Source organism: Humulus lupulus, chromosome 9 (assembly GCF_963169125.1).
Source record: "Humulus lupulus chromosome 9, drHumLupu1.1, whole genome shotgun sequence".
Taxonomy (NCBI): domain Eukaryota; kingdom Viridiplantae; phylum Streptophyta; class Magnoliopsida; order Rosales; family Cannabaceae; genus Humulus; species Humulus lupulus.
This window is the reverse complement of record NC_084801.1, coordinates 185,616,764-185,643,349: the sequence shown is the minus strand read 5'-3', so window position 1 is coordinate 185,643,349 and position 26,586 is coordinate 185,616,764. Positions and strand designations below refer to the sequence as shown.

The window sequence follows — 26,586 nt, the reverse complement described above, 5'->3', positions numbered from 1 at the left end:
CATTTTTGAGGAAGAAATTCTTTCTTACATTATTTCACACGAGGCAACAGGCACACGACACGTGTCACTTCAGAGAAAATTGAGAATTAATTGGTACAAGACAAATTTATTAGTTATATACATTTTTACCCATTAATTTTGTCTCATTATTGTTTGTACTCTACATTTAGACAAATTATTTTTTAATTTAGTATTATAAAAAATAGTTTAAATAAACCTCAAACCCAATTTTGATGTAAGTTCAAAAAGTTTTCGTACTACTACCAACTCAGAATAAAAATATAATTATTCTGCTTAAGAATTATGTTGTTATATTTAATTTTGTGTTCATCAAAATCAGATTTATATGTTCATTTAAATTATTTTACAAAACACAAGATCTAAAAAATGATTTATCAAACCACAGGATCCAGACTAATAACGAGACAAAATACAAATCCAAAAAAATATAAACTCTTATTAGTATAGCAAATCATTTATTTTTGGATTTATATTACTAGAGGTCTCTAATATTTTTTAAAAGTATCACATAGATCTCCAAAGTTTGGAGTCCAAACTTTATTTTACATTACTTAAGTCCTCAAACTTACTAAATATGTATCACATAAATCAATTAAGTCAGAAAATAGTTTACAGAATATGTGCAGAAATTGATTTATAATTCAGCAAAAAGCAATTTATGAAAGAGTTTGTCTTAATTCTGTTGTTGATTGGCAAAGTGCCCATCTCTTTGTTAGTATTACTAAACTTGTTAAATCCCTAGGTGTGTTGGTTGTTTGGATTCCTCGGACTAGGAATGGAGCAGTTCATGCTCTTACCCGTTGGGGTCGGAAGTTTGGTGTTTCTGGTGTGGTTTCTTTGAGGAAGGTAGCCTCCTTTGTGGCTACCAGAGTTGTTTCGGAGTTTTAATTAATTTTTTTTTTAGATATCAAATGGTTACCTACTCTTTATAAAAATCGTTCAGCTACTTAATAGCAATGTTCTAAGGTTAAGCATGATGAAGAGTTTTGGTTTGGGCAGAGAGAGAGAGACGATGGTGGTCTACTCTGGTCGGTGTGGTAGAAATGGAGATGTCAAATGTCACGTGGGATGGCTTTTCTTTTGGCCCAATAGGATAATTGGTCAATAAAATTGGCATGCCCAATTAAGAACGTTGGAACTTGGAACAGCTACTACAGTTGGTGGCGGTCCTTAGACTATAGACACACTCACACTCTAGTTTGGATTTTTATTGGTAATTTGTTATATATAAAAATATATAGAATTTTTTAAATATATTTTTTTAAATAAGATTTTGTATTATAAAAATAGGGTCTCCTAAATATATGCTTCATTTCATATAAATCTAAAATTGATTAAAAATTTATCAATGTGCTCTAAATGGTTACAGAATAAATAAGAAATTATTATTTAAAGTTAGCAAAATAGGAAGAAAAATGGTAAAATTTGTGATAGTCATACATAGAAATTTGAATATACTTTGAAATGGGTGTATATATAAAATTGACAAATTTGCGGCAAAACTATCTTATGTTTGTTTTGTTGAACAATTAACCCTCTTTTCTTTAACTTTGGTGGGAAAACCCCCTTAAGTCCCGTTCCGTTTTCAATTCACTGTTTCGTGCATTGACCTCGTTATCCACACAATCAAACTCAGCTTATCTACGAGAAATTTGCGGCTAAAAGCCCTTATGTTTGTTTTGTTGAACACTTAACCCCATTTTCTTTAATTTTGGTGGGAAAACCCCCTTAAATCCCGTTCCATTTGCAATTCATTGTTCCGTGCATTGACTTCGTTATCCACACAATCTAACTCAGCCTTTCTACGAGAAATTTGCAGCTAAAACCCCTTATGTTTGTTTTGTTGAACACTTAACCCCCTTTTCTTTAATTTTGGTGGGAAAACCCCCTTAACAAATATAAAGGGGTTTGGCCGCAAATTTCTCTATAAAATTATATATCCTTAGTTTGGTAAGTTGATAAGCAATGAGACTCTTTCTTGCACACGTAGAGATGCAAATTATCGTGAGTGGAGCTAAAATGCACGCGACTCATGTGTGCTTGCACGTTCTGCGGGCACGAATGTAGTCCCAAAAAGTCTAGTCTGTGTTGGGCTTCTTTTGCAACTCAAAATTTATTTTGTCCTATAAAAAACGTAGAGAATATTCTTTTATGTCAACTAAGGATTTTGTGATTATGTGACAACCAAGCAAATTTGTTTGATTAACAAAAACAAATCTGGATGTGATTACGTGCTTGATTATCGATGAGATTTTGTCATTAATATTGAGATTAAATATATTATTCATTCTTTAAGGCTATAAATAGAGGATTTCTCCTCATTGTTTCTCATACCAAAATTCAAAATCCTTTCTCAATTTCAAAATTCCCTCTTCTCTTCTTATGTGAAATTGGTTGAAGCTCCGCTGAGTTCATACTTTCTGAGTCATCAGTTAGATCTTGGTGGTGTTTTGGAACATTGGTTAGTTTGTTAGGAGTAAAAGTAAGGTACTTAGTTGTTGCTCATAGATTGTTTTATCTTGGGAGACAAACATTGTAGCAATCTTCTACTACTTTGGTGATGATGCTTAATTGTTTTAAGGAGATAGTGTGATACGCCAGGCTCGATTTGGTTACAAAAGTGGTATTAATATTATATGCTTTAATTTGTAGCTAATTTTTATTAATAATATTGTCATAATATTATATTTAATTTTCTTATTTATTTTCACAATATATTTATGCCTATTTATTTTTCTTTTATAAGCAATATTACATGCTTATTTTCTAACATAATTATAGAATATACAATATGTAAATTAAATTGTGGAAAAATAAACAAAATATTTCCTGAAAAAAATTAAATTGTATATGGACTAAAAATGTAAGTGTAAATTGCTAACTCCCAAGTACATATATGGGAAACACTAAGACTAAGATGCGTTTATCATTATGTGATTTTTTTTTGGGAATTTTAAAAAAATATGGCTTTTTAGCTATCAATGTGCAAAAATATAGGAATTAAACTTTTTTTAATTTGTATGAGAAAATTTAATTATTAAAAACTTAGTTTATGGGAAAACTAATCCCATATTTGAAATCAAAATTAAACAAAAAAAAAATCAGCAAAAGGATGGGTACTATGTTAATTAACATAGCAAAAACTTATTCAGCCAAGCCACATCTTCTCTTTCATTTTGGCCTAGCCGCCACCTCCCTATCCTCCACTCACCTGCCTCACCATCTCCACCATCATCTCCGACCACCCACCCTCACCACCTGCGATTCACCTTAGGCGCGCACCTTCGCGAAACCTAGCCAAGAACACCCTAGCCGCACCATCGACAAACACAACCTCAATTCGCGCATCTCTGCGCGATTCCATTCGCGAGCCCCAAAATCCAAAACAACGGGAATAGGCTGAGGTGAGGGATGTGCTGGTGGTGGTCGGAGGCGAGGGAGAAGGGTGGCGCCTGGGCTGAGTGCGATTCGTGGTGCTCGGAGCTGCGCAAAACGACAGGGATGGCTGGGTTTGCGACGAGGTTTTGCACGCAGGGGATGGGGGTTTCTGGTGGTGGTCGGAGGTGAGGGAGGAGGTTGGTTCGTGGTCATATCTATTTTTTTTTTCTATCTTCAGATCTGTGGTAACTGGTTACCTTCACGTTCTTTGTCTATATATTTCAGGAGGTAACTGGTTACCTTCACATTCTGATGTGTGTGTATATTTCTGGGTTCTTTATGGTAACTGGTTACCTAGGTTACTAAATCATTACTCTTCATTTTTTTTCCTTCAAATGTGATGTTTCTTTTCATTTCTAATATGAGTGACTCGTCGCCCCTCTTATGGTAACTGATTACCCCTCTTATGGCAATAGGTTACTAATTTCACTGTAACTAGTTACCCCTCCTGATACATGTTCTTTAACCTCTAAGACTATTTTTTACATAACTGTGAAAAATCAAACAAGTAACTGGTTACCCCTCTAGATAAATGTTATTTAACCTAGCTGTAAGATTTTTTTTTACATAACTTTGAAAAATCAATTAAGTAACTGGTTAACTTACCCAAGCTTTGAAAAAAAAACGTACAACCTAAAAAAAAGGAAAAAAATGTTTATAATAAATAAAAAAAATAATAAACACAATTCATATTAAAAAAATTAATAAAAATTTGCAAAACAACCATGAAAAAATTTAATATAAAAATAGTTATATAAAAAAATCAAATAAGCTAAAAAAAAAATAATCAAATTACAAACATACCATTCCAAATTAATAAAACTTGATTAAGAATAAAACTATGGCATAAACAAATTTTTATACAAAAATATAATAAACTAAACCCATAAAAATGAAATTAAAAAAAAAGTCGTAGATTAACTTTTCTTGAAAAAAAGTCATATTTTTGCACATGAGAAAACAGCCATATTAAAAAAAAGTTCCTCTCATAAGCAAAACTCAATGAGAAAAAGCTTGTGAGAGCAAAAAGAGTGCCAAAAGATATAATTGATGATGGACACCGCCATGATTTGGGGTCAAATACAATCAAGAAAACCTGACCACCATACATTATTATCAGTAACATTCAAAGCATGGAGGGCTTGGTGAATAATTCTATGAAAAAAATCAATTGATCAGACTAAGTGAATCTATATCCACCATCATCTGAAATGTAGATCAAAATCACTTGCAATTTTTTATGATCAAACACTATATAATTAGGCTTTTTGACATATTTTTTGTCTCATTATTTATTTGGACCATGTGTTTTATAAAATGATTCAAATAAATTCTTAAATCTAATTTTGATGAATAAAAAATTAAATAATCACAACACGGTTATTATTAGGCAGAATGATTATGCTTTTGTTTTGAATTGTTAGTTTCGTAAACTATTTGTGATTTTAATTACAAAAACTTTGATCAAACTCGAGTTTAGAAGTCTATTTGAACAATTTTACAAAACACATGATTTAAAAAGTAATTTGTCAAAACATAAAATCCAAAATAATAATGGAATAAAACATAGGGTCCAAAAAAAATATATAATCACAACCGTAGGCATTAATACACAATCATACATTATGTATATATACATAGAGAGTGACTAAAACACATCTACTTTTTTAACAACGCCGATGCATCATTTTTTAATTACCGATGTGTAGAAAACACAAACTGGCTATACCGACTACCCAATCATACATTATGTGTATAACATAGAGAGTCACTATAACACATCTACTTTTTTGACAACACCGATGCATCCTTTCTTAATTGACGAAGTGTAGAAAATACAAATTGGCTACACTAGTGTTGTCGTCGGTCCCTATATATATATTCATACAAGGCGATCACATTATGGAACAAGCATGAGGGTTGTCATCACTGAACATGGAGGTGGTACTGTCATCAACCATGGTGGAAGTGGAAGAAGGAGTTGGAGCTTGTTGATCGTAATTATGAAAGAAGTAATTGGAGGACACAACTGGAAATACTACAGATATTGAGTGATGATTTTGGTGATAGTATTGCTGAACGTTGAAGTTATGTTGGTCCTCTGGTGTGTACGGCCACATATCAGCCCTTCTTCCTGCTTTTCTTACTGTCTTTAAAATCTTCTCTTGCTCAGCCCATCCCATCACTCTTACTTTCTGCAACTTCATGTCCACCTCAACCTCCTCCACTCCTGCAAATCATTATCATCGTAAATTTATCTGTGCCGAAAACAAGTTTCAATACAACTTATTTCGCAGATGTATAAAACAATGTTTTCGACTCTCTAAAGTATTAAGAATTTTTAAAATAAAGTATACCGAAAGTTCTAAATAATTAAATTATACACCGTCGTATAAAAAATTAAAATGATAACTAATTTATATGTCGAAAATATGTTATTTTGAAACCTAATTTCGATATAATATATGTAAAAAATTTGAATTTGAATTTTCTCATGATGACAAAAAAGAAAGGAATTTTCATATTGAGCTGAGGAAGATCCAATCAAGCCATGTGAATAGATGGTTATTTATTAATAGTGCTGGTTTCTTAATTATATCATATATATATATATATATATAAATAAATAAAAAGATATGTTTATATATAAAAATTAAAATATATATATATTTACCTTTTAAATTTTGAAGAGCTTTCTTTATTTTGTTCTCGCATCCACCGCAGTCCATATGAACTATCAATTCTATCTGCAACACATAATATCATCAAGAGTTTAGTATACTATACGATACTATTGATTCAAATCTTATAGATAACCATTTCTTATATATATATATATATATATATATATATATAATCGATCGATCAGTGAAACATTTACAAACTAAATAGAATGCAGAAATACATGCGTAATAATCCTTCAAAATAACACAAAACCAAAGTTAAAGGCCCCTTGACTTTTTACTTGGGTTTTAGAATTTCCACGACAAGGGAAATGAACTATAATACATATATGTATTGTATATGTAATAAATATATACGTATATATAAACATATATATATATATATAGACCATGGTGGATATATATATATATATATATAAGTAAAAGAAGTATGGTGGAGAGAAATATATTGATCTCACCGTTGTGTTGGGAGAATTAATCTTAGGCTTCTTTTGCTTGCTAAACCCCATAAATTTTCTAGCTAAGATGACGTGAAGCAAGATAATAATGTGGTTGTTATGCTCTTTATATAGGAAATATATATATATATGTATGTATGTATATAGTTTAACAAGTTGCTTTGAAGCGACAAAACACACTACTCTTGCAAGGTGACTTTGGAAAGTGTATAGCAAGTGCTCTAACATTTAATCAAATATATCTTATTACGTAACTTTGATATATTTATATATATATATATATATCTTCTAAAAAAAACTCAGATTAATTGGTGGTCAAGTATACCACTGCATGTAGATAAAACCGTACGCATAATCCTCGTTTACGTATAATATATATATATATAGTAGCATTGTCATCACCATTATATTAATGGAAAATTCTAGAGTGCCTTCCATGTTCTTTGGGAGTCCCGGTGCACTCATTTTCTGTTTTCGATATTGGAATGATTTTCGTCGTAATTTTTTTTTATTGATCTTGTAGATTATAGTTATTTAGAGCATCGTACATATTTTCAGAAAGTTGTGAATTATTTTCAATATCGAAAATATTAGGGGTGAACATTTGACCCGAAAAATTCGCAAACCCACTCGACCTACAACCCGAAAACCCGAATTTTTGCAAAATCCGTCAAATTCAGGAGAAATCTGATCTGAATCTGATATGGTTCGGATTTTAAAATTAAGAGCACACGGGTTCGAGTGCTCGAGTGTAACCCGAACCCGAACATAATTAAAAAAAATTACCAAGATCCAATATGTAAAAAACTAACAACAAAGTTAAAAAAACATGAAAAAAGTAAAAAAAAAAAATGGTCTTTTTGAATTTTTTTTAACAAGGCCCATTTTCAATCTAAAGTCCATTTTTGGACCAATCCCACCCGAAAACCGACCAAACCTAAAACCCAAAACCCGAAAATTTTGGACTGGATTCGGTACCACTTTCTTCTACCCGAAACCTACAAAACCTGAACTAGATGCACCCGAAACCCGAAAACCCGACCCGTGTGCACCCCTAAAAAAATATGGTTCAAACATGTTATCTTCTACGCGCATAAGAAAAAACAGTCATACGTATAACAAACTATTTGAACATTATTTTTGGCACGATAAACTATTAAGAATTTCTCGAAAATTTACCGCATATTCTAAATAATTATAATATATATAATTATAAAACAAATTCGTTGAAACTCATCTAGTTGTAGAAAAACAGGACAGGGTGCACCGATATGCCTATTTTCTAGACATACCTTATATTAATATTATGTTTTATATTTGTACGATTTGGAGTAGGTCTGTTGACTGTCATTAATTATAATTTATTTATATATATATATATATATTTGTAGGTGAAATCACGTCATTATAAAAAAAACATTATTATTAATTCAATAATCTGATGGTAATAACGTAAAGCTTCTAATTGATAATACTCGTCAACGAATACATAGCTACAATTTTTTTAATTAATTTAATTATAAAATTAACAAGTAGTGATATATGTATATATAATTTGTAACAAAACGGGGATAATCATAAATCAGAAGTTCCAGGAAATGACTAAGCTACACTTATAATAACTAATTATATAACCCTTTTTCAGTTTGACCCAAAAATATATATTATGTAATTGATATATATTAATATATATATTATGTAATATATATTACATATATATATATATTATGTAATTGATTGGAAAGTTCGTAGTAGATAAGTAACACATTTGTCAAACAGTTGGCATACGTAAATATCTGAATTTGAGACTTCTAATGTATACATATATATGGCATATATAGCTTTTATTTATTTTTATGCATAGAAGAAAGAGTAAAAAGTTTACATTGATAATATAATCTTTACCATTTTAAAATTCTCACGATAATGTATCAAATATGTTTAGAATAATTTTATTATATATAATTGTTGACCTTTGTTTTGGTCAACTGACACGAGTTAAAACGCTTGATGTGGATAGATGTGTTGAAATGGATATAATGACAAAAACAGTAAAGAACACAATAAATTATAGTGGTTCGACCCCAAAAACTAGTAATGACATACGTCCACTTAAGTTATTATTGATATGAGATCTCAAAGGAGTGATCAAAGAACTAGGGTTCTCTGAGTTTCACAAACCTGAGAGGGATAAACAATATAATCATAATACAATAGCTCTAATTCTCTCGTAAGTGTATAACTTCAAATAACCAAAAGCCAAAAGTCCCCTCCTTGAGCTATCTTTCTCTATTTATAGGCTCAAGGAGGATTACATAAATTTGTTACAGATATTCTCTCCTAATTAATCGGATAATCAGGAATCATCGGAGATAATATCGGAATGTATTATGATTTACCCAAGATCATCTTGAAATACGCGGAGTATACGACCACGCTGGTCGTAAGGAAACCTCAAACGCTACGCCAGGAGGATCTTACTGGTCGATGGTCGAACAGAACTCTGCCAGATGTCAGCCACGTGTTTAAAAACGCCTGCCACGTCCCCCTTGCCTGTTTTTTTGATAACATTTTCCCCCCAAGTTTATTTATTACGACCAATAATAAATAAACTTTAAGGAAAATGACTCTCTGATTACCTCACCAAATCTGTCTGAGTAGTTCGTGCATTCTTGGAAAAAGTGACCTACCCTGTCTAATCACGGCTTTTCGGTTCCCAAGTAACCTATTGACGGCTATCACCCTTCCCCATGCTTTGAAAAGAGGAAACTGATGATTACTTCTTTCATGCCACAGACAAAATATATATAGCATTCTCAGAGCCTTCTTTTTCTTTTTACACAAGTTTTTTCTCTTTCAAGAAACCCTAAATCAGAACCTTCATTCTCTCTAAAGATCATCTTTCAGCGTGTCAAGAACCAGCCGATCCGTTCGTCTATGCTCGAAATTCCTTCAAACCTCCATGCTCTTTGCTTTGGTAAGTTTCAGAACCTTTCTACTCTTTATTTTCACTATGCATGCCGCTGTGAGTTAACTGTTAAGTTCTGGCATTGTCTGTGTTCTTGGGTTGAGATGCATGAAAGTAGGGGATTTATCGGGTGATGCTAGATAGGATGATGTTTCTTTGCCATTTAGGAGTTACGAATTAGTTTGATAATCGAAATCATAAATTTAGGACGTAAAACCGAAGTAAAAATTCGATTTTTATGCTAGTTGAAAAACTGAGTTTTTCCCGCCCTTAAAGGAGTTGAAAAAGCTTTTTCAAAAAACTTTTTGCTTTCACTTTTTGATCTATTTTTCAAACTGTTCGTGTGAAAAAATTAATTTTTTGTTAGAATGCTGTTGTATAAAAGTTTGACTTTTATACACGACCAACGTTATTCTAACCAACTTTCTAGACTCTCCATCCTCACCTCCCCATTTTTCTGTTCGCAGATTTTAATGCCAGATTTGTGGGGAGGTGAGCGGCCAATCGAAACGATCTTCTTGCGCAACTGCTTGAAGGTGAAGAACAGCCGGCTCAGCGTGTCCACGAGATTCCATTCTCAAGACTCTCTTCTTCCAGACCTCAACCATCACCACCTAAAATGGCCCGTTCTAAATCTCCTGGAAAAAAGAAACCAAACCCTGAAAACAATCCAAATCCTCCTGCCCAGCCTGATTCGCAGGCTAGGGTTCCCTCGACCAGCGATCGAGAAAACATTGCCCCGGACCCTCGCTTTCAGGTCAGGGCTCGCCCTCGGCATTCAACCCTTCCTGATGTCGAGTGATATCTCTCTCCCCTCAGCCAGGTGACCCCCAGGATGCTTGCTAATTATCTTAGGAAGTATCCTCTCACTGGGGTCAATCTTAAGATCCCCGCTGCTGACCAGAGGGCTAACTTTCCTAGGGGCGTCTACAGCGCCTGGTTAAGGTACCACATAGAGGCGGGGGCTACCCTTCCTCTACATCCGTTCTATCAAGGGGTGGCAAACTACTTCGGTGTTGCCCCCTTTCAAATTACTCCAAATGGATATAGAATGCTTGCTGCACTCTATATCATTTACAAACTTAAAAAATGGCTAGAGCTTACTCCTCACGAGGTCAACTTCCTTTTTGACCTTAAGCCCAACCCTCAACAGTCCGGGACAGGCTTTTTTCATTTTTTTCACCATGAAACAAACCGAACATTCCTGAGTGACACCACCCACATCTCCAACGTGGGGAAATACAGCCAGGAGTATTTCCTCACGCCCGACATGACTACAAACAACTTGGCCTTCGCTTGAGGAGGTAAATGTCCTTTTTCACTGGTCGCTACTTTTACTTAGCAAATTTCTTTGTACTTCTCTAAAGTATCTTGTGCCTTTCAGGACCATGGCTACGCCCAAATCCAACACCAGACATGGTGTTGAGGTCCAACACACTGGCCAGGATGACTGACGCTGAAAAAAGCGTTAAGCCTCTGGTCACTGATGAAAACTTGAGGCTGTCTGGCCTCCTGACCCCTCCTCAGGAAATAAAGGAACCCGCGGTGGTAGACACCACTGCCGAGGGGCATCCCGAGCAGCATCCCCTAGCGTCCCCTCCTCGGAGGAGACCGACTGGGGTTACGATCAGGGAACCGACTGGCGCCCCCTCAGCAGAAAGGCCTTCTGCCCCCCAAGGGAAGGGGAAACAAAAGGCAGCAGAGACTGTCGTAGACTTGGATGAGTCTTCAGACGAAAACGGTACTGTTATTTCGCTTTTAAATAGCTTGTCAATTCCCTGTCACTTATTTGACCGAGACGGCAATTTTACGTATACTCCAAATCTAGGGCCAGACTTCTTCGTGCCAGAGAGTGAGTGTATGACTAGTAGATTCAGTAGTGTAGCGACAAGTAGTAGTAGCTCGGGTATTGGACTTTGTGATTTTCCTTACTTCTTTTCTGATGTGCCATAATTTGTCATCTATTTTTGTCTTACTATCTGCATGTTTGTCTCTTTCTGCAGACATGGCCTTCGCAAACGTTTTCAACCTGTACAACACTCAGGAGGAGGAGGAGGTTCCCTTGGTATGAAGAAGGAAATCAACCAGGAGACAAGATGGTGAGTCTAGCCAAGCACCCTCACCCAAGAAGAGTCGAGCAGCTGATCCTCCAAAGGATAGGCCCTCTGGCCAACCTTCTGCTTAACCCTCCGCTCCTGCTGAGAAGGAGACCTCGCCTGCTGCCACAAATCCTTCGCCCGCGGCTCCAAAAGAACAGGCCCAGCAAGCCGAACTTCCTGGGGCCAAACTCTCGAGCCGCTCCCTACGATCAGCTAAGGATCGCCTCGCTCATATCCTGAAGCATGACCGTTGCAGGGAGGCAATGGCTGAGGCTGAAAACATGGGGGTCGATCAGATCCTCAACAGGGCTCTTAATGAAGTGGCCAATGTAAGCACTCTTTCTCTTTTTGCGATCTTGTTTATTTTTCCTTCTTGTAAGATAGCCTAACTCTTATTCTTTGATTGCAGGCCATGCTAAAAATGACCGCTGCTCGTACTCGCACTGGTGCTAGCATCGAGCAGTCTCGGGCGAAGGTCATTGAGGAGCTTCAAGCCGCAGAGGCTAGGCATGCTGGGGAGCTGGAGGTTGTCACCTAGCAGAAGGATGCCTTGGTGGCAGAGCTGGTAGAGAAGCAAGCTTCTCTGGAAACTACCAGGAAGCAGAGGGATGACTACCAGGAGTCCAGCCGAATCCAATGGCGTGAAGTCAAAAAACTTAGGGAAGAGTATCTTGCTAAGGACACGACCATTGCTGTCCTTCAGAGCCAGGTGGAGCAGCTTAAGCTTACCAATGCCAAGGATCTGGAGAGGTATAAGAACGCGACACTTCATTGTTTCTACGATTTTTTGAAACACAACCAAAGTGTCGATTTCAGTTACCTTCCAGAGGACGCTAGGAAGGACGAGCTAGCTCGCTGCACTGCTCGGTTGCTTCGGAGCTAGAAGCAAGCCCTCGTCGGCCACCATCATCTCGCGACCCCCCAAATGACGACGCAAAAAAGCATAACCGAGTTGTGAAACATCTAGAATGGAGTAAAACTTATTAGATGCCAAAGCAAGACACAAGTAGGGTTTGACTCCCATGCCTCAAATTTAGGGATGTGTTAGTACTTTCTTTAGTCATATCAGGCAAAGCTTAGTCTTTTCTGGTTCAATTTTCTTTAGGGTTGTCCTACATACATATACATATCTATTATAAGGGTTAGACAAGACACATTATGACTAATTTTCTTATAAATGGCCCCCACGACAATGGACAGTACTATACCATGTTAAATTAATGTCAATAATAATTATTATATAATGGACCCTCTAAAACATTCTCAATCACTTACAATAATTTCACACTATACTTCATATATGTTACAAATTTTGTGCTGTGTGCCACCAAATTTGGGGAGAGGCCACATGTATGTCAATAAAACTGATCTTTATATATAAACACACATATATATATACTTCAATATATATAGTGTCAATTATGTTCATCAAAGTGTCAGTTACTTTTAATTATATATATACTACATATTTATAGTTTCATGTTTGAATTTCCATATTGAATAAATGAAATTATTAGTTTCTATAGCAAGTGTGGTGTTTAATTCTCCTAGTAATAACATTGAGAGCCACGTGTCACTTTTTATTCATTTATTTCTTGTATCCACTTATGTCGGTATATATATATAGAGTTGTAATATTTTTTTCATTAAGAAACTAACATAAAGTGAGTTGAATCTTGGAGAGAAAATATAGTAAGATAGTGTGTACCGTTTACTTATTTGTCTTTTTCTAAGAGTGATTGTTCACAAAGTGTTTGAGAGATTTGTGAGAGTTGTCAAGAACAAATTGTCTTGACTGAGTTTGTATTGTTACTGTACATAGTGAATTCAAGAACTCGTGTGTGGACGAGCTCTAGCTGGATGTAAGTTCCATATTGGGGTTGAATCAAGATAATTCGGGTTGCATCTGTGAATGAACCCCAAAAATTTCCCTGATCCTACTCCGAAGGAACATTTGAGAGGATTTAGCTTCATCTGATATTTGTTCAAAACATTGAAACACTCCTGTAAATCCTTCACATGTCCTTCTGCCTTCTTTGACTTTACCAGCATGTCGTCCACGTACACCTCCATGTTTACTCCGATCAATTCCTTAAACATGTGGTTAACCAATCGCCGGTAAGTCGCACCAACGTTTTTCAGTCCGAAGGGCATTACTTTATAACAATATAACCATGTATTGGTCTGAAAGCTAGTGTGATTGTAACGACTCGAATTTGCTAATCGGGCTTAGGGCCTTGATTAGTGTGCCTGGAGGGCAATAAATGATTTAATATGCTTATATGTGGATTTATGTGAATATATGATAATGATGCATTTTTAGTTGAGTTAAATGTGCATGTGGGCCCCGTCTGGATATTAGGGGCATAAATGTGATAAATGCGATATATATGTGATATGTCTGTGGAGTACGATCCGAGACAGTCCTGGGGAGCGGTTAATTGGAAAGTCATAACGAGGTTGAGATTCAGACTCGGGGCGAGCCAATGGGTAATTTGGGTACTAGGTGTGTTATGGGATTATCGGGATATGAAAATAAATATTTTGAGATATATTTGAGGATAGAATGTCTAGGAGGGAATACTGGAGAAATTTACCATTTTGCCTCGGGGACGTTTTGGTACCCCGAGCCTTGAGGTAACCACATAGACATAAGTTGAATAAGACAAACCTTAGAACTATACAGAACACTTAAGGAACCGACTCATTCTTTCTCTCTAAACAAGTGGATATCTTCTCTTTGGAGGCTTAAGGAGAACTTGGGGAAAACAGCTAAAGGTTAGAGGAATTCAGCTGGGAACCTTGGGGCTAAGAGCTTGTGGATTAAGGATCAACTTCAGGGATTGAATTCAGCAAGGGTTAAGTTTTAATTATAATATTATGCTTAGATTTGCTGCTAGTTTGTAAGAGTTTGCATGTTGGTTAAGTTTGATTTGTCTTAAGTATTCAAGCTGAGTTTTGGAGCAGATTTTAATGGGGTTTTAATGTTGATATTGAGCTGGAATGTGTGTGTTAATTATCTGGGTTTGTTAGGTAAGTTTTGAGTGAGTTAGCTTGAGGAAAATGCAGGGAAGAAGATGGAAACTATGGGTTTGGAGGTGAGGGTCGCGGTTCGCGTGCGCGCGCGGCCGAGTGTGGCCGAGGAGTTCATGCGCGCGCCGCGGCCCATGTGTGTTGCAGGGGTGTGCTAGCCTCTGTTTTGAGGCTAGCCGCGGCTCTTGAGGGGGGGGGGGTCGCGGCTCCTAGTGCTAGTCTACATTTTTAAGGGTGTCTAGGCTTGGGAATTCAATGGTTAAGGCTCGGGATGGATTTTATCACCCTGATTGATAGAATTCAAGGTCCCGAAGGTTAGGGTTATGGCTTAAAGTTATTTATTGGATTAGAATTTGATGGATGGGTATTGTTAATATGTTGTGACTAGGGCTTCGGAGAAGCTCAAGTTAGAGGACTGTGCTCGGGACATCGGTGCTCGGAGAGCTCGGGACTCAGGTAAGAAAACTCTTGTTCCCATAGAGCTTGTGTGCAGGGTTGAGCCCAATGTGTTTGAATAGAGTTGGTATGTAGGGCTGAGCCCAATATGTTAGAACTGCGGGGCGTAGCCCTTTAACTGAATATGCTAGAATTCTGTACTTGCTTGCTATGATATGTATGTTATGAAGTGAATGATCGGCAAGAGCCGGGAACGGTGTAGGCCGAGAACGGCGAAGGGCTGGGAACGGCGTTGGGCATGTTGAGTGCAAGGTCGAGAACGGCAAGGGGCCGGGAGCAGCGTTGAGCATGTGGAGTGCGAGTTGCCAGGGCGAGTCCCTAAAAGGATACCTGGGATATCCTCACGACGTGGTCCGCGAACCCAGGGCTTGGTAAACGCCTGGGATGGCTGGGCCGTATGTGTTTAGCCCATTGGTGGCCTGCTTATATGCTTGATATATGTGTTGCATATGTTTTCTGTTTGTGGGTTTTATTGGTGGGCTTCGGCTCACAGATGCTCTGTGGTGCAGGTAAGGGTAAAGAGAAGGCTAACCAATCATGAGTGTAGCAGGCGTGAAGCGGCGTGTACATGTTTGGCCAGCCTGGCTGCCACAGCCAGAGGGATTTTGGGAGATGCTTGTAAATGAACTTAGATTTTGTCATTTAGCCGACTTGGTTCTATTTTTATGTTGTAAATATTTCCAAACTGTATTTTGGGATCCCAAGTGTAAAAATTTTAAGATTCTCTATGGAAATTATTATTTCTAAAGTTTTTTCTCTGTTTATGGCTTCATTACACTGTTTGACCGAAAACCTCGATTAGCGAGTTGAAAGCACGTTTTTAAACTCACTTAGTTACGGCTCTAAGGAAGTAGGGCGTTACAGTGATCCTCGTCAGGGGGATGCATACTGATCTGATTGTATCCTGAGTATGCATCAAGAAAGAGAGGATCTCATGTCCTGCAGTTGCATCGACTAGCTGGTCGATCCTTGGGAGTGGGAAGCAATCTTTTGGGCAGGCTTTATTAAGGTCTGTGAAATCCACACAGGTTCGCCATTTGCCGTTAGGCTTGGGAACCAGTACTGGATTAGAGACCCATGATGGATAAAACGCCACCCTAATGAACCCATTCTCCTTCAGTCTTTCAACTTCCTCTTTTAAGGCTTTCGATCTGTCCTTATCGAGCAGCCTTCTTTTTTGTTGCACGGGTGGAAAACTGTTGTCAACATTCAGGACATGGCTAATGACCGCAGGATCTATCCCAGCCATGTCTTTATGTGACCAAGCAAAAGCTTCCTGGTTCTTTCTCAAAAATTCCACCAATGCGTGCTTCGTTGTTGTTTCTAAATTTTTACCGACCTTTACAACTTTGGTCGGAATTTTTTCGTCAAGTTGGACCTCTTCAAGGTCCTCGACAGGTCCAACATCTTCCTCAAAATCCCCAAAGCGAGGATCTAAATCTCTATCCTCACTTTGGGCAACACCCTATTTGGTGTCTCCATCATCGGATTGGGCTTGTGTATCAATGGCCATCTACAACCTCTCTGGGGGAGTGCTCTTCGACGTTCCCTTCTTTGCCTTCGTGATCGAGGCATTGTAGCACGCCCTTGCTTCCCTCTGATTTCCCAACACGCGTCCTACCCCTGCGTCTGTCGGGAATTTCATGGCTAGGTGCCATCTGAGGTGACAGCCTGAAGGTCAACCAGTATGGGCCTTTCGATTACATCATTGTATGCCGAAGGACAATCGACTACTATGAAAGTAGCGAGTAATGTCCTGGTAGCAGGCGCTGTACCTGCTGTTACCGGAAGTCTGATTGACCCTGTTGGGGCGAGTCCCTCACCAGAGAAGCCGTAAATTGTTTGGTTGCAGGGCTCCAAGTCCTTGACGGACAACTTCATGCGTTCCAGCGAAGACTTGTATAGGATGTTTACTGAACTTCCTGTATCGACTAGCACTCTCTTCTCCATCATGTTGGCAATTTGAACATCCACGACCAGCGGATCGGAATGTGGGAACTGGACATGCTGGGCGTCGCTATCAGAGAATGTTATTTCACCGTCCTTTGACCGAGCCTTCTTTGATGCCTGGTCCTCCACAGTCATCATCTCGATGTCCTAGTCATGGCGTAGGGTCCGAGCATATCGTTCAATTTCCTTTCCGCTGTTTCCCGCAAGGTGCGGGCCTCCACAGATGGTTAGTAAAGTGTCAGCTACGGGATCAGGCTGCAAAGGTGGCGAGCGTTGGCGTGCGGGCGCCTGCTCGTTGCCACCTGGAGCCTCTCGTTGGGAAGTTCCCGAGGCCCGTACGTATCTCCTCAAGTGTCCTTGTCTGATAAGGAACTTGATTTCATCCTTTAGCTGGTTGCACTCATTTGTATCGTGTCCGTAGTCGTTATGATAATGACAGAACTTGGTAGTATCTCTCTTCGAAATATCCTTTCGAATGGGAGCGGGTCTTTTGTAAGGCACACTAGAACTCGTGGCCTGATACACCTCTCCTCGAGACTCGACAAGGGCAGTGTAGTTAGTGAACTGTGGTTCGTAACGGTTGCCCTTAGCGCGCTTATTCTCGGAGGTGGAAGGTTCACTATGGGGCCTCTTCCCCCCATTCTTGCCATTCCCATTGCCTTTGCCGTTGTCTTTGGGTTTTGACCCATTGGCAGCTTTGGCAGGTTCGGCAGTCCTCTTATCTTTGCCTGGGGGCTTTCCCTCGCTGGCGATGGCATCCTCGAGCTTGATGTATCGATCAACTCGATCCAAGAATTCTTGAGTAGTCTTAACTCCATGCTTTCTGAGGCTACTCCACAAAGGCGTATGACGCCTAACTCCTGCAGTTAGGGCCATCATCTTGCCCTCATCTCCCACTGTTTTAGCTCCAGCTGCTGCCCGCATAAAGCGCTGGACGTAATCCTTCAGTGGCTCTCCTTCTTGCTGGCGTGTCTCCACCAACTGATTCGCCTCAGTTGGGTGCACACGACCCTCATAGAATTGTCCGTAAAATTCCTTTACGAACATCTCCAAAGAAACAATACTTGCAGAAGGGCATTTGAAAAACCACTCCTGTGCAACATCAGAAATTGTTGCAGGAAAGATCCTGCACCGAGCGTCTTCGAACACTTTCTGAATGTCCATCTGTATCTCAAACTTGTTGACATGAGATACCGGGTCACCATACCCGTCAAAGTTCGGAAGCGTGGGCATCTTAAACTTGCTGGGAGTTTCTACCACAGCTATCCTCTGAACGAAAGGAGTGCCCCTTCTCCTGTCGTACTCGATATGAGATGTCCTTCCCCCGACCAGCTATTGCACTGCTTGGTTCAGGGCATCTATTTGGGCTTGCACGGCGTCAGGAATCACCGGGGCCTCTGCCGCTGGGGGAATGTACTCATCGTGCCGTTCTCGGCGGTCGTTGAGTACATCTCTTAAGTCTTCGTCTCTTTGTCGTTGCTCGTTTGCTTCGAGGTGGTTAAAGACGTTATTTTGTCTGGGCTGCCCCCCAGCGTTACGTCTCTCTGGTTGGTCTTCCCTAGGTGGTGGGCTTCTGCCCCCACCTCTTTCTTCATTTCACTTACCGGCATTTCCTCTGCCTGAGTCAGCCTCATTGTAACCATGGCCATCTCTGAACCTTGATTGGCTATGGTGGGACCGACTGTCCCCTCGGTTGCCTCCTTGGGCTGGAACTTCCCGAGCGTTAAAGGGTGGCCTGCGTTGGTCGGTAGGTCCCCGTGCATTATCATGCCGTGGGGGGCCCTGGACCGCAGAGCTTATCTCTGAGTTCCTTCTGTTGCTAGAAGGACGCTGCCCCCTGCTCGGTGGGTTCGGCTCTTCACCCCTATGGCGTCTAGGACTGCGGGGCTGCTGCCCAGCCCTATTTTTCCTTGGCTGCGGGGGATTGCCTCGACCAGCCCGGGATGGAGGCTGCGTTTCAGGATCCCTTGGTGGGACGTCATCTTGAGGCATTGGCGGCTGCTTGGGCCTTTGAGGGCTCGACGGCTGGATCGAGGGGCTAGAATTGGGACCCCTCTGGGGTGGCCCATTTACGGGTTGATCAGGCTGTGAGGCAGGTGCAGCCTGATTCCTAGCCAACTGCAGGGCTGCTTCGAGGGCTGCCATGGCCTCCCTTTGATGATGGTCCATCTCCCCCTGTCTTTCACTTAGCTCCTGGCGCTGTCACTCTATCTCTTGTTGCTGCAGCGCCATAATCTCCGCAGCACTTTCTTGGCTGGCCCTCAAATTGGGCAGTTCATCTTGCAATACCCCCATGGTATTTCTCAGCATCTCGGAGTCCAGTTCCTCCTCATCAAATTCCAAATGTGACTCATTTTCAGCCATGTTTGGGGGAGGAGGCGGTTGAGATGGTGCAGCGCCAGCTGCCTGCCCAGTCTTCTTTGTTGTTTTCGCCATTACTGCTTCAACAATTTCGTATCAAGCTCTCAATGAAAGCACCAGAATGTTGACCCTTGTTTTGGTCAACTGACACAGAGTCAAAACGCTTGATGTGGATAAATGTGTTGGAATGAATATAATGACAAAAACAGTAAAGAACACAATAAATTATAGTGGTTCGGCCCCAAAAATTGGTAATGACCTACGTCCACTTAAGCTATTATTGATATGAGATCCCAAAGGAGTGATCAAAGAACTAGGGTTCTCTGAGTTTCACAAACCTGAGAGGGATAAACAATATAATTGTAATACAATAGCTCTAATTCTCTCGTAAGTGTATAACTTCAAATAACCAAAAGCCAAAAGTCCCCTCCTTGAGCTATCTTTCTCTATTTATAGGCTCAAGAAGGATTACATAAATTTGTTACAGATATTCTCTCCTAATTAATCGGATAATCAGGAATCATTGGAGATAATCTCGGAATTGATTATGATTTACCCAAAATCATCTTGAAATACGCGGAGTATACGACCATGCTGGTCGTAAGGAAACCTCAAACGCTATGCCAGGAGGATCTTACTGGTCGATGGTCGAACAGAACTCTGTCAGGTGTCAGCCACGTGTTTAAAAACGCCTGCCACGTCACCTGTGCATGTTTTTTTGAATAATAATAATAATAATAAAACAAATTCATATTTCTTTTCTGAAAAATAAAAGGTGCATTAATTAATTGATATAAGCCTTCATAAGATATTTTGACTAGGTCAAGGATCACATAAATCCAATCCTAGTGTTATCTAACTCTAATTGAAGTCTAGCTAATGAATGAGCAACTTGTATTAGTTTGTCTAGAAAGTGTGTGAACACATTCAATAATATATAAGAGGATGAATTACTCTAATCTCGTGTTACTTAGACATTTCACCCTTATACAGACACTTAAAATAAGAAACATTCTCAACAGGATGCAACTTGTAAGACATTAACAACTAATTAGGAATTTTGAATACGACTCAACAATGCTACACAAAATTCCAAAGAGGAGCCCACAACTTAAAAGTGAAAAAAAAATATTATAATTAATTAATTAAATTAAAATATCATAAAATAAAAACTACATTATTTAAGATAATAAACATATATATAAAGAATTATAAAAGTTTTTTTTTCATAGGGTAAATACCATTTTGATAATTATGTGTAAAAGTTATGACCAGACCCTCTATTTTGTTAAATAATAATTCAGATTTTATAAAATGGAACAAAATAATACATTGAACTCGATTTTAGTCAAATTAATTTCTAATATAAGATCTGTTGACCCTCGATTTGGCCAACAATACAGAGTCAGATAAACGACAAAAAACGATAGGGAAACAAGAAGAGAATCAAATGGAAAGCGAATGACACAAACGATTTATAGTGGTTCGGCCCCAATTAGATGGTAATGACCTACGTCCACTTAGTGTTCTTATTGATATTGAATCTCAATACTGTGATCAATGAACTAGGATTCACGAGTTTCACAAGCCTTGGGAGGATTACAATTTCGGTGGATAATCACAATATGCTCCTCTCTTTGAATACCAAGATCAAAAGTTCAAAAGTCTTTTCCTTGAGCCATTTGATTCTTATTTATAGGCTTAAGAAGGTTACATGGGCCGATGGACCTTAATTACAATTGGATTCATGTATTAAGGTAATAAATGAAAATATAATTAATGCAAATATTACTAGCTTGCGCATCCAAAAGGAAATAGATGAAAGTGTGCGACCAGACTGGTCGCACCTAAGCATGAGGCTTGTCAAATCAATAACTATCTGGTTGATAGTCGAACAAGACTCATTCATTTAAAGTTGTCACGTGCCTGCCACATGCAGGTCAATCATACCACGTCACCAGGAGCCGTTTTTGGGTATACAAGATCAATTGTTGGGTATTTAAGAATACAATAGCTTCAGAGAAGTAGTGAATGTGGTCGAGGAGTAGAGAGGGAAAAAATATATTTAAAATTATTTTGGCTAAAATCGAATTTAATGTATTATTTTGTTTCATTTTGCAAAACTCGTTGTTCAAATAATCATTTAACAAAATAGAGAATCTAATCGATAATTTTTGTACAACACAAATTTACTCTTTTTCATAAAAACACATTATTTGGAAATTCATAAAATGATGTATTTTCATCCTTTTCTTATGGAAGTTGAAAATCATTGCGGAGTTATCTAATTTTATAAAAAGAACTTGTAAAAACTTTTCAAATTGTATGAACACTCCAATAAGATATTATTATTGTCTATTTATGTAGGAGAAAATTAGCAAATGCATACGTACAATAATTTTTAATTCAATGGTGTGAATACGACTCATCACTGCTTAATTTCAACTACAGAAAATGAATTATTATTATTATTATTATTATAATATAAATAGTTGTTTAATCAAATTAAATGGAACAAAACAAAATAAACTACTATGAAAGCGTCGTCAGCCCAAATAGACCAGCACCATTATAAGCAGCGGTTTTTGCTGGACTAGTAATAATTTGGTAGGGGCTCACATTGGAATAGACTTATTAATCATTAATTACATTATTATTAGTCCTTAGCCAAATGTAGTGTTAGCACATTTTTATCATGGGACCCCGCTGGGATTTGCCCCTAGTACGGCTGGGATAGGATAATATTTTGTCGCCGAATGTTAAATCAGTTGGGGACGGGGACGGGGACGGATATGACATGTTAGATATTCATACAACATCTTATTAATAATTTTGCATATAATTTAGAACACTATAAATAATTAAAGAATACAAAAAACATACATGATTCAGCTATTAAGAAAACGTGAATTGTTAGTGCAATACTAACCAACTAAGTCTTTTTCCCTAGGATCTCTATTTTTGAAACAGATTATCAGACTACAGAATAGCAATGAGACTATTCATATATATAGAGTTAGGGATGTGACTTAGCTTATATTAACCTAGTTGGACTGGGTCTCCTCATCAAAGACTTCAGTTAACTAGAAAACTCACAGTTCTGTCTCAACTAGACTACTATAGATATTAAGCCCATAAACAAGAGAACACTAAAATTAAATGGGCTAGATCATCAACGAACTATTTATCAACCCATATTTTATAAAACATTAAAATAAATAATGTAAGCTCAAATAAAAGTCTAACATGTCACTCCCACCCCGACGGAGACCTTTTTGAATATACAATTGCTTAGTATTATTATAAGAAGACAAATGAAGAACATGTTGTTTTCTTTGTAGTGTTTTCAGTTTAATAATACAATTTGCTTAATATTATTATAGAAAGACTTCCTTTGTTTTCTTTTAACATACTAGATAAGAAATATGCGAGGATGGGGACGGGGACGAGAAAGAGAATGAGGATTAAAATTCTTAATAGGGACAGGATAAGGGGAGCACTCTTAGCTAATTCCCCACTCCATGTGCATCTCAAATCGAAAAGTGATCAATTTAATCGAATAATAGTCAAACACTGAATCTATAAAGAAAAAAAACAATTGGTGAATAGACCAACAAAGTACATTGCTCTAAGTCAAATTTAATCCAACGAAGTTGGGTTTGTGAGGAGAACATGCTTCATGTGGATCTTGCAGAACAAGAAAGTTGAGCACAACTTCAAAACTATTAGCAAACTCGTCAGCCGTGACACTGAGATTACTGACTTTGTTGGCCTGAAAAAAATCAAGAAACTCAAGGGAGTTAAGGCTAAGGAGCTTATGTTGTGGCCACCGATCAGCGAGATCGTCGTCGATGAGCCCCCGACTGGAAAATATGTGTGAGACCCGATGTTAGATTACACCAATAACAGTATATCACCTCTTTGTGGTGTTGGAAACCACTAGTGCCTCTTAACAATACTCGTAAATTAATGTGTTGACGCATGGTGTAAAAGTTTTACTTGGTTTTTGTAACTCAAATTACCCAAATTAATAAATGTTTGTTATTTTTTTTTTTAGGTTACCGATTCAAAATAGTTTCAGCAATCTTCATACAAGACTAAAGGAGGTTGCAAAATTGCCTTGGAACTTTTTTTTTTCTTCATAAAATTACAATTTTATTTTATTATTTTAGTTTTTGGGTAGATTGTGTTTTTTTTATTCTTGAGTTATAAATATATTATAATTGAAACTATTTAGATTGATGTATGATTTTTTCAACCATTTTATATTTTTTTCTTAATGTTTTAGCTGAAAATTACGAAAATAATACATGTATTTTTTTTAATATTTTAAATTGTGTCTTGTGTTTATTTAATTTTTTGTAAAGTTAACTTATTTAATTGTTTCTAAAGTTAAGTGAATTATTATTATATATATATTAATATTACATAATTATTTTATTATTGTACTTTTTTTATAGTATTTTTACTATGCATAAAAAAAATTCAAATCATTTTTTTTCAAGATTTTCTTTTCTGGTACGCTTTTCTTCATTATTGTACTTACTTTTTTCTATAATTTCTTTTAAATATATGTAAAAAACAAATCCAATTTTTTTCTTTTATAATATGTTTTGTGCCTATTGGTTTTTGGCCGAAAAGCCCAATTTTTCAAATATACCATTTTTTAAAAAATACTTTTTTTTTACACTTTTTAAATTTTTAAAGTTTGTTTTTACAAATTTATTTTTAATTGATTTTTTTTTACAAATTTGGTCTTGATAAAAAATTTGAAAAAAATATAATGTCAAAAGTCCAAAGTCCAAAAACACTTAAAATACAAACAAAGTCCAAATTACAAATTACAAACATAAACAAACATAAATTTCATAAACTAAAGTACATAACTAGTTAACCATACAATCATAAACAAACATAAACAAACATAAATTTCATAAACTATAAATTTCATAACTAGTTAACTACAACCATAATAAAGTCCATAAGTCTACAACCATAAACATAAAGTCCATGAAAATTCAAAATACAAAGAAAGTCCGTGTCCTTTCCTTCCTTCCTTTCAAAATTCAAATAAAAAAAATTATTAAAGAAAAGAAATCAAGGATAATAAATAACAACATATTAAGTAAAGACATGCACGAATAAATTCTTACAAGCAATTCTTTCAATTCGTAGATTGTTGTGCAGTTGATGAGGAATTGACAGAGGATAAAGCTGGCCCAACACTTGTAGGATTATTGGTCATCTCTACAAATATTATTAATATAAAAGATAAATATTAGATTATAAAACATTCACACACTTAAAGATCACAAGTAGGGGTATTGTTTTCATAAGTATTTTTTCTTCAAGTCTAAATATTCCTATAAGGGTAATTAGTTACCATTTTATAGGTAACTTGTACCTGTATTATGGGTAACTGATTACCATCAGAATAACATGTTACCATCTTAGGGGTAACCAGCTAGCTATATTATGTGTATCCAATCTTATTAGATGCTTATAGTGATAAACTCATATCCAAATAAGTTAAGGTGGGGAATTTCTCAACAACATTTTCTATTGTTAAATTATTTGGCATACTCCACGACATCTTCAATGTCTGACGTGATTGTGCATAATGGATACCTAGTAACCAACAAACACAGTGACAATCTTAATTTTGTTTAAATGGCAATTAATGTGGTGGTATCATTATCAAATTTTTGGGTAACTTGTTACCTACATTCTTTAAAATAGCCAGTTTGACAATATTGGACTTGTAATATTCCTGGAGCAAATTCATCTTGAATGTGTCCCATGTCTTGGAACATGTTGTAAACCAAGAAAAAGTGTACAAAATTTTCAAAAGGGGAAATGTTATTGCATAGACATAACGATTAAACTGACAAAGCCAGAACAAGTAGATGTACAACAAATACAAAGCAAAATGCTTAGTAACCGAACTTCATTTCATCTTCTAATCCTCACAGATGTTAACAACAGAAAAAGTGTTTTAGCTACCGAAAAATTAGTAGCCAATAATATATTTTTGGTAGCTAATAGAATTTTTGCTACTAAATTTTTTGTGTCTACTAATTTTTTTCTCTACCACCATTTGGTAGCAAATTATTTTATTCTATAAATAGAATGATCAATAATATACTAGTTTGCTAGCAAAACTTTGGTAGCAAAATACTATAAATTTGGTAGCTAATAAAATATTTTCTGATGCCAACTAAATATAAAAAGCAAAACAAACCAGAGGTCTTAAAATAGCACAAGACTGAGAAAGCAACTAATATATATTTGTTTCCATAAATTTTTAGTTTTTAATGAAAATTTTCCATAAAATTGGGGAAAAGGTTATTTCCCCATAGTTTTGTAAACTTTTAGTTTGAAAGTCATAAAAATGAAAAAACTCTTATGATAAATAACTTATAATTCCATTCCTAGTCTCATAAACCAAATAGATCATGAAGATTAGTTTTAAATTTTATGAGAATTTGAAGATAAACATGGTATTGATATATTGTTTTCGGATTATTTCTCCATGGTTGGATGATAAATTATTAATGGCTTGATTAAAAAAAAAACAATCAAACCAATTAATTCCTTTGTGAGGGTTGACCGTACTACACTCTGTATTGCTGTCTCTTTTACACTATCTTTTATTCATACATGACACATGAGTATTATTTAATTTTTTATATTTTAATATTTTTTCAAATTATTAATGGAATCTATATGTCATTTATTGATTTAAGGTATTACAAAAGAGAGTGTAATATAGAGTGTATTTAGAATTTATTTAAAATATATAACATTTATATATGTACTAGATACAAGCAACGTGCAATACACGTTTGTTTAGTTTTGTTTATAGAATTTATTAATTATTTTTATTAAATTTGTATCATTAATAAATAAAAAATATTATATATAATGACATAAACATATTAAATTAAACAAAACATTATTTATAATTTTTTTTAAAAATATACATATATAATATGATAAACTTTTTAAACATGATAATTTTTTAATAAAAATTACGATTATGTATTATAAATTATTATAATAATGATATTTTATGATATTTAAATTTGTATCAATATAAATATTGAATATTAGTCTTG

General features: G+C 36.5%; 1 protein-coding gene across 1 annotated transcript; it reads right to left on the bottom strand.

Moving 5' to 3' along the window:
- Positions 1 to 5,042: 5,042 nt before the first annotated feature.
- On the bottom strand, positions 5,043 to 6,436 carry LOC133802659 (heavy metal-associated isoprenylated plant protein 28-like). The gene is made up of 2 exons (XM_062241010.1): positions 6,134 to 6,436; positions 5,043 to 5,689 (listed from the first exon to the last, which is right to left on the bottom strand). Exons 1-2 carry the CDS (start codon positions 6,186 to 6,188, stop codon positions 5,355 to 5,357), a joined length of 390 nt encoding a protein of 129 aa, XP_062096994.1. The 5' UTR covers positions 6,189 to 6,436; the 3' UTR covers positions 5,043 to 5,354.
- Between the last annotated feature and the right edge of the window lie 20,150 nt (positions 6,437 to 26,586).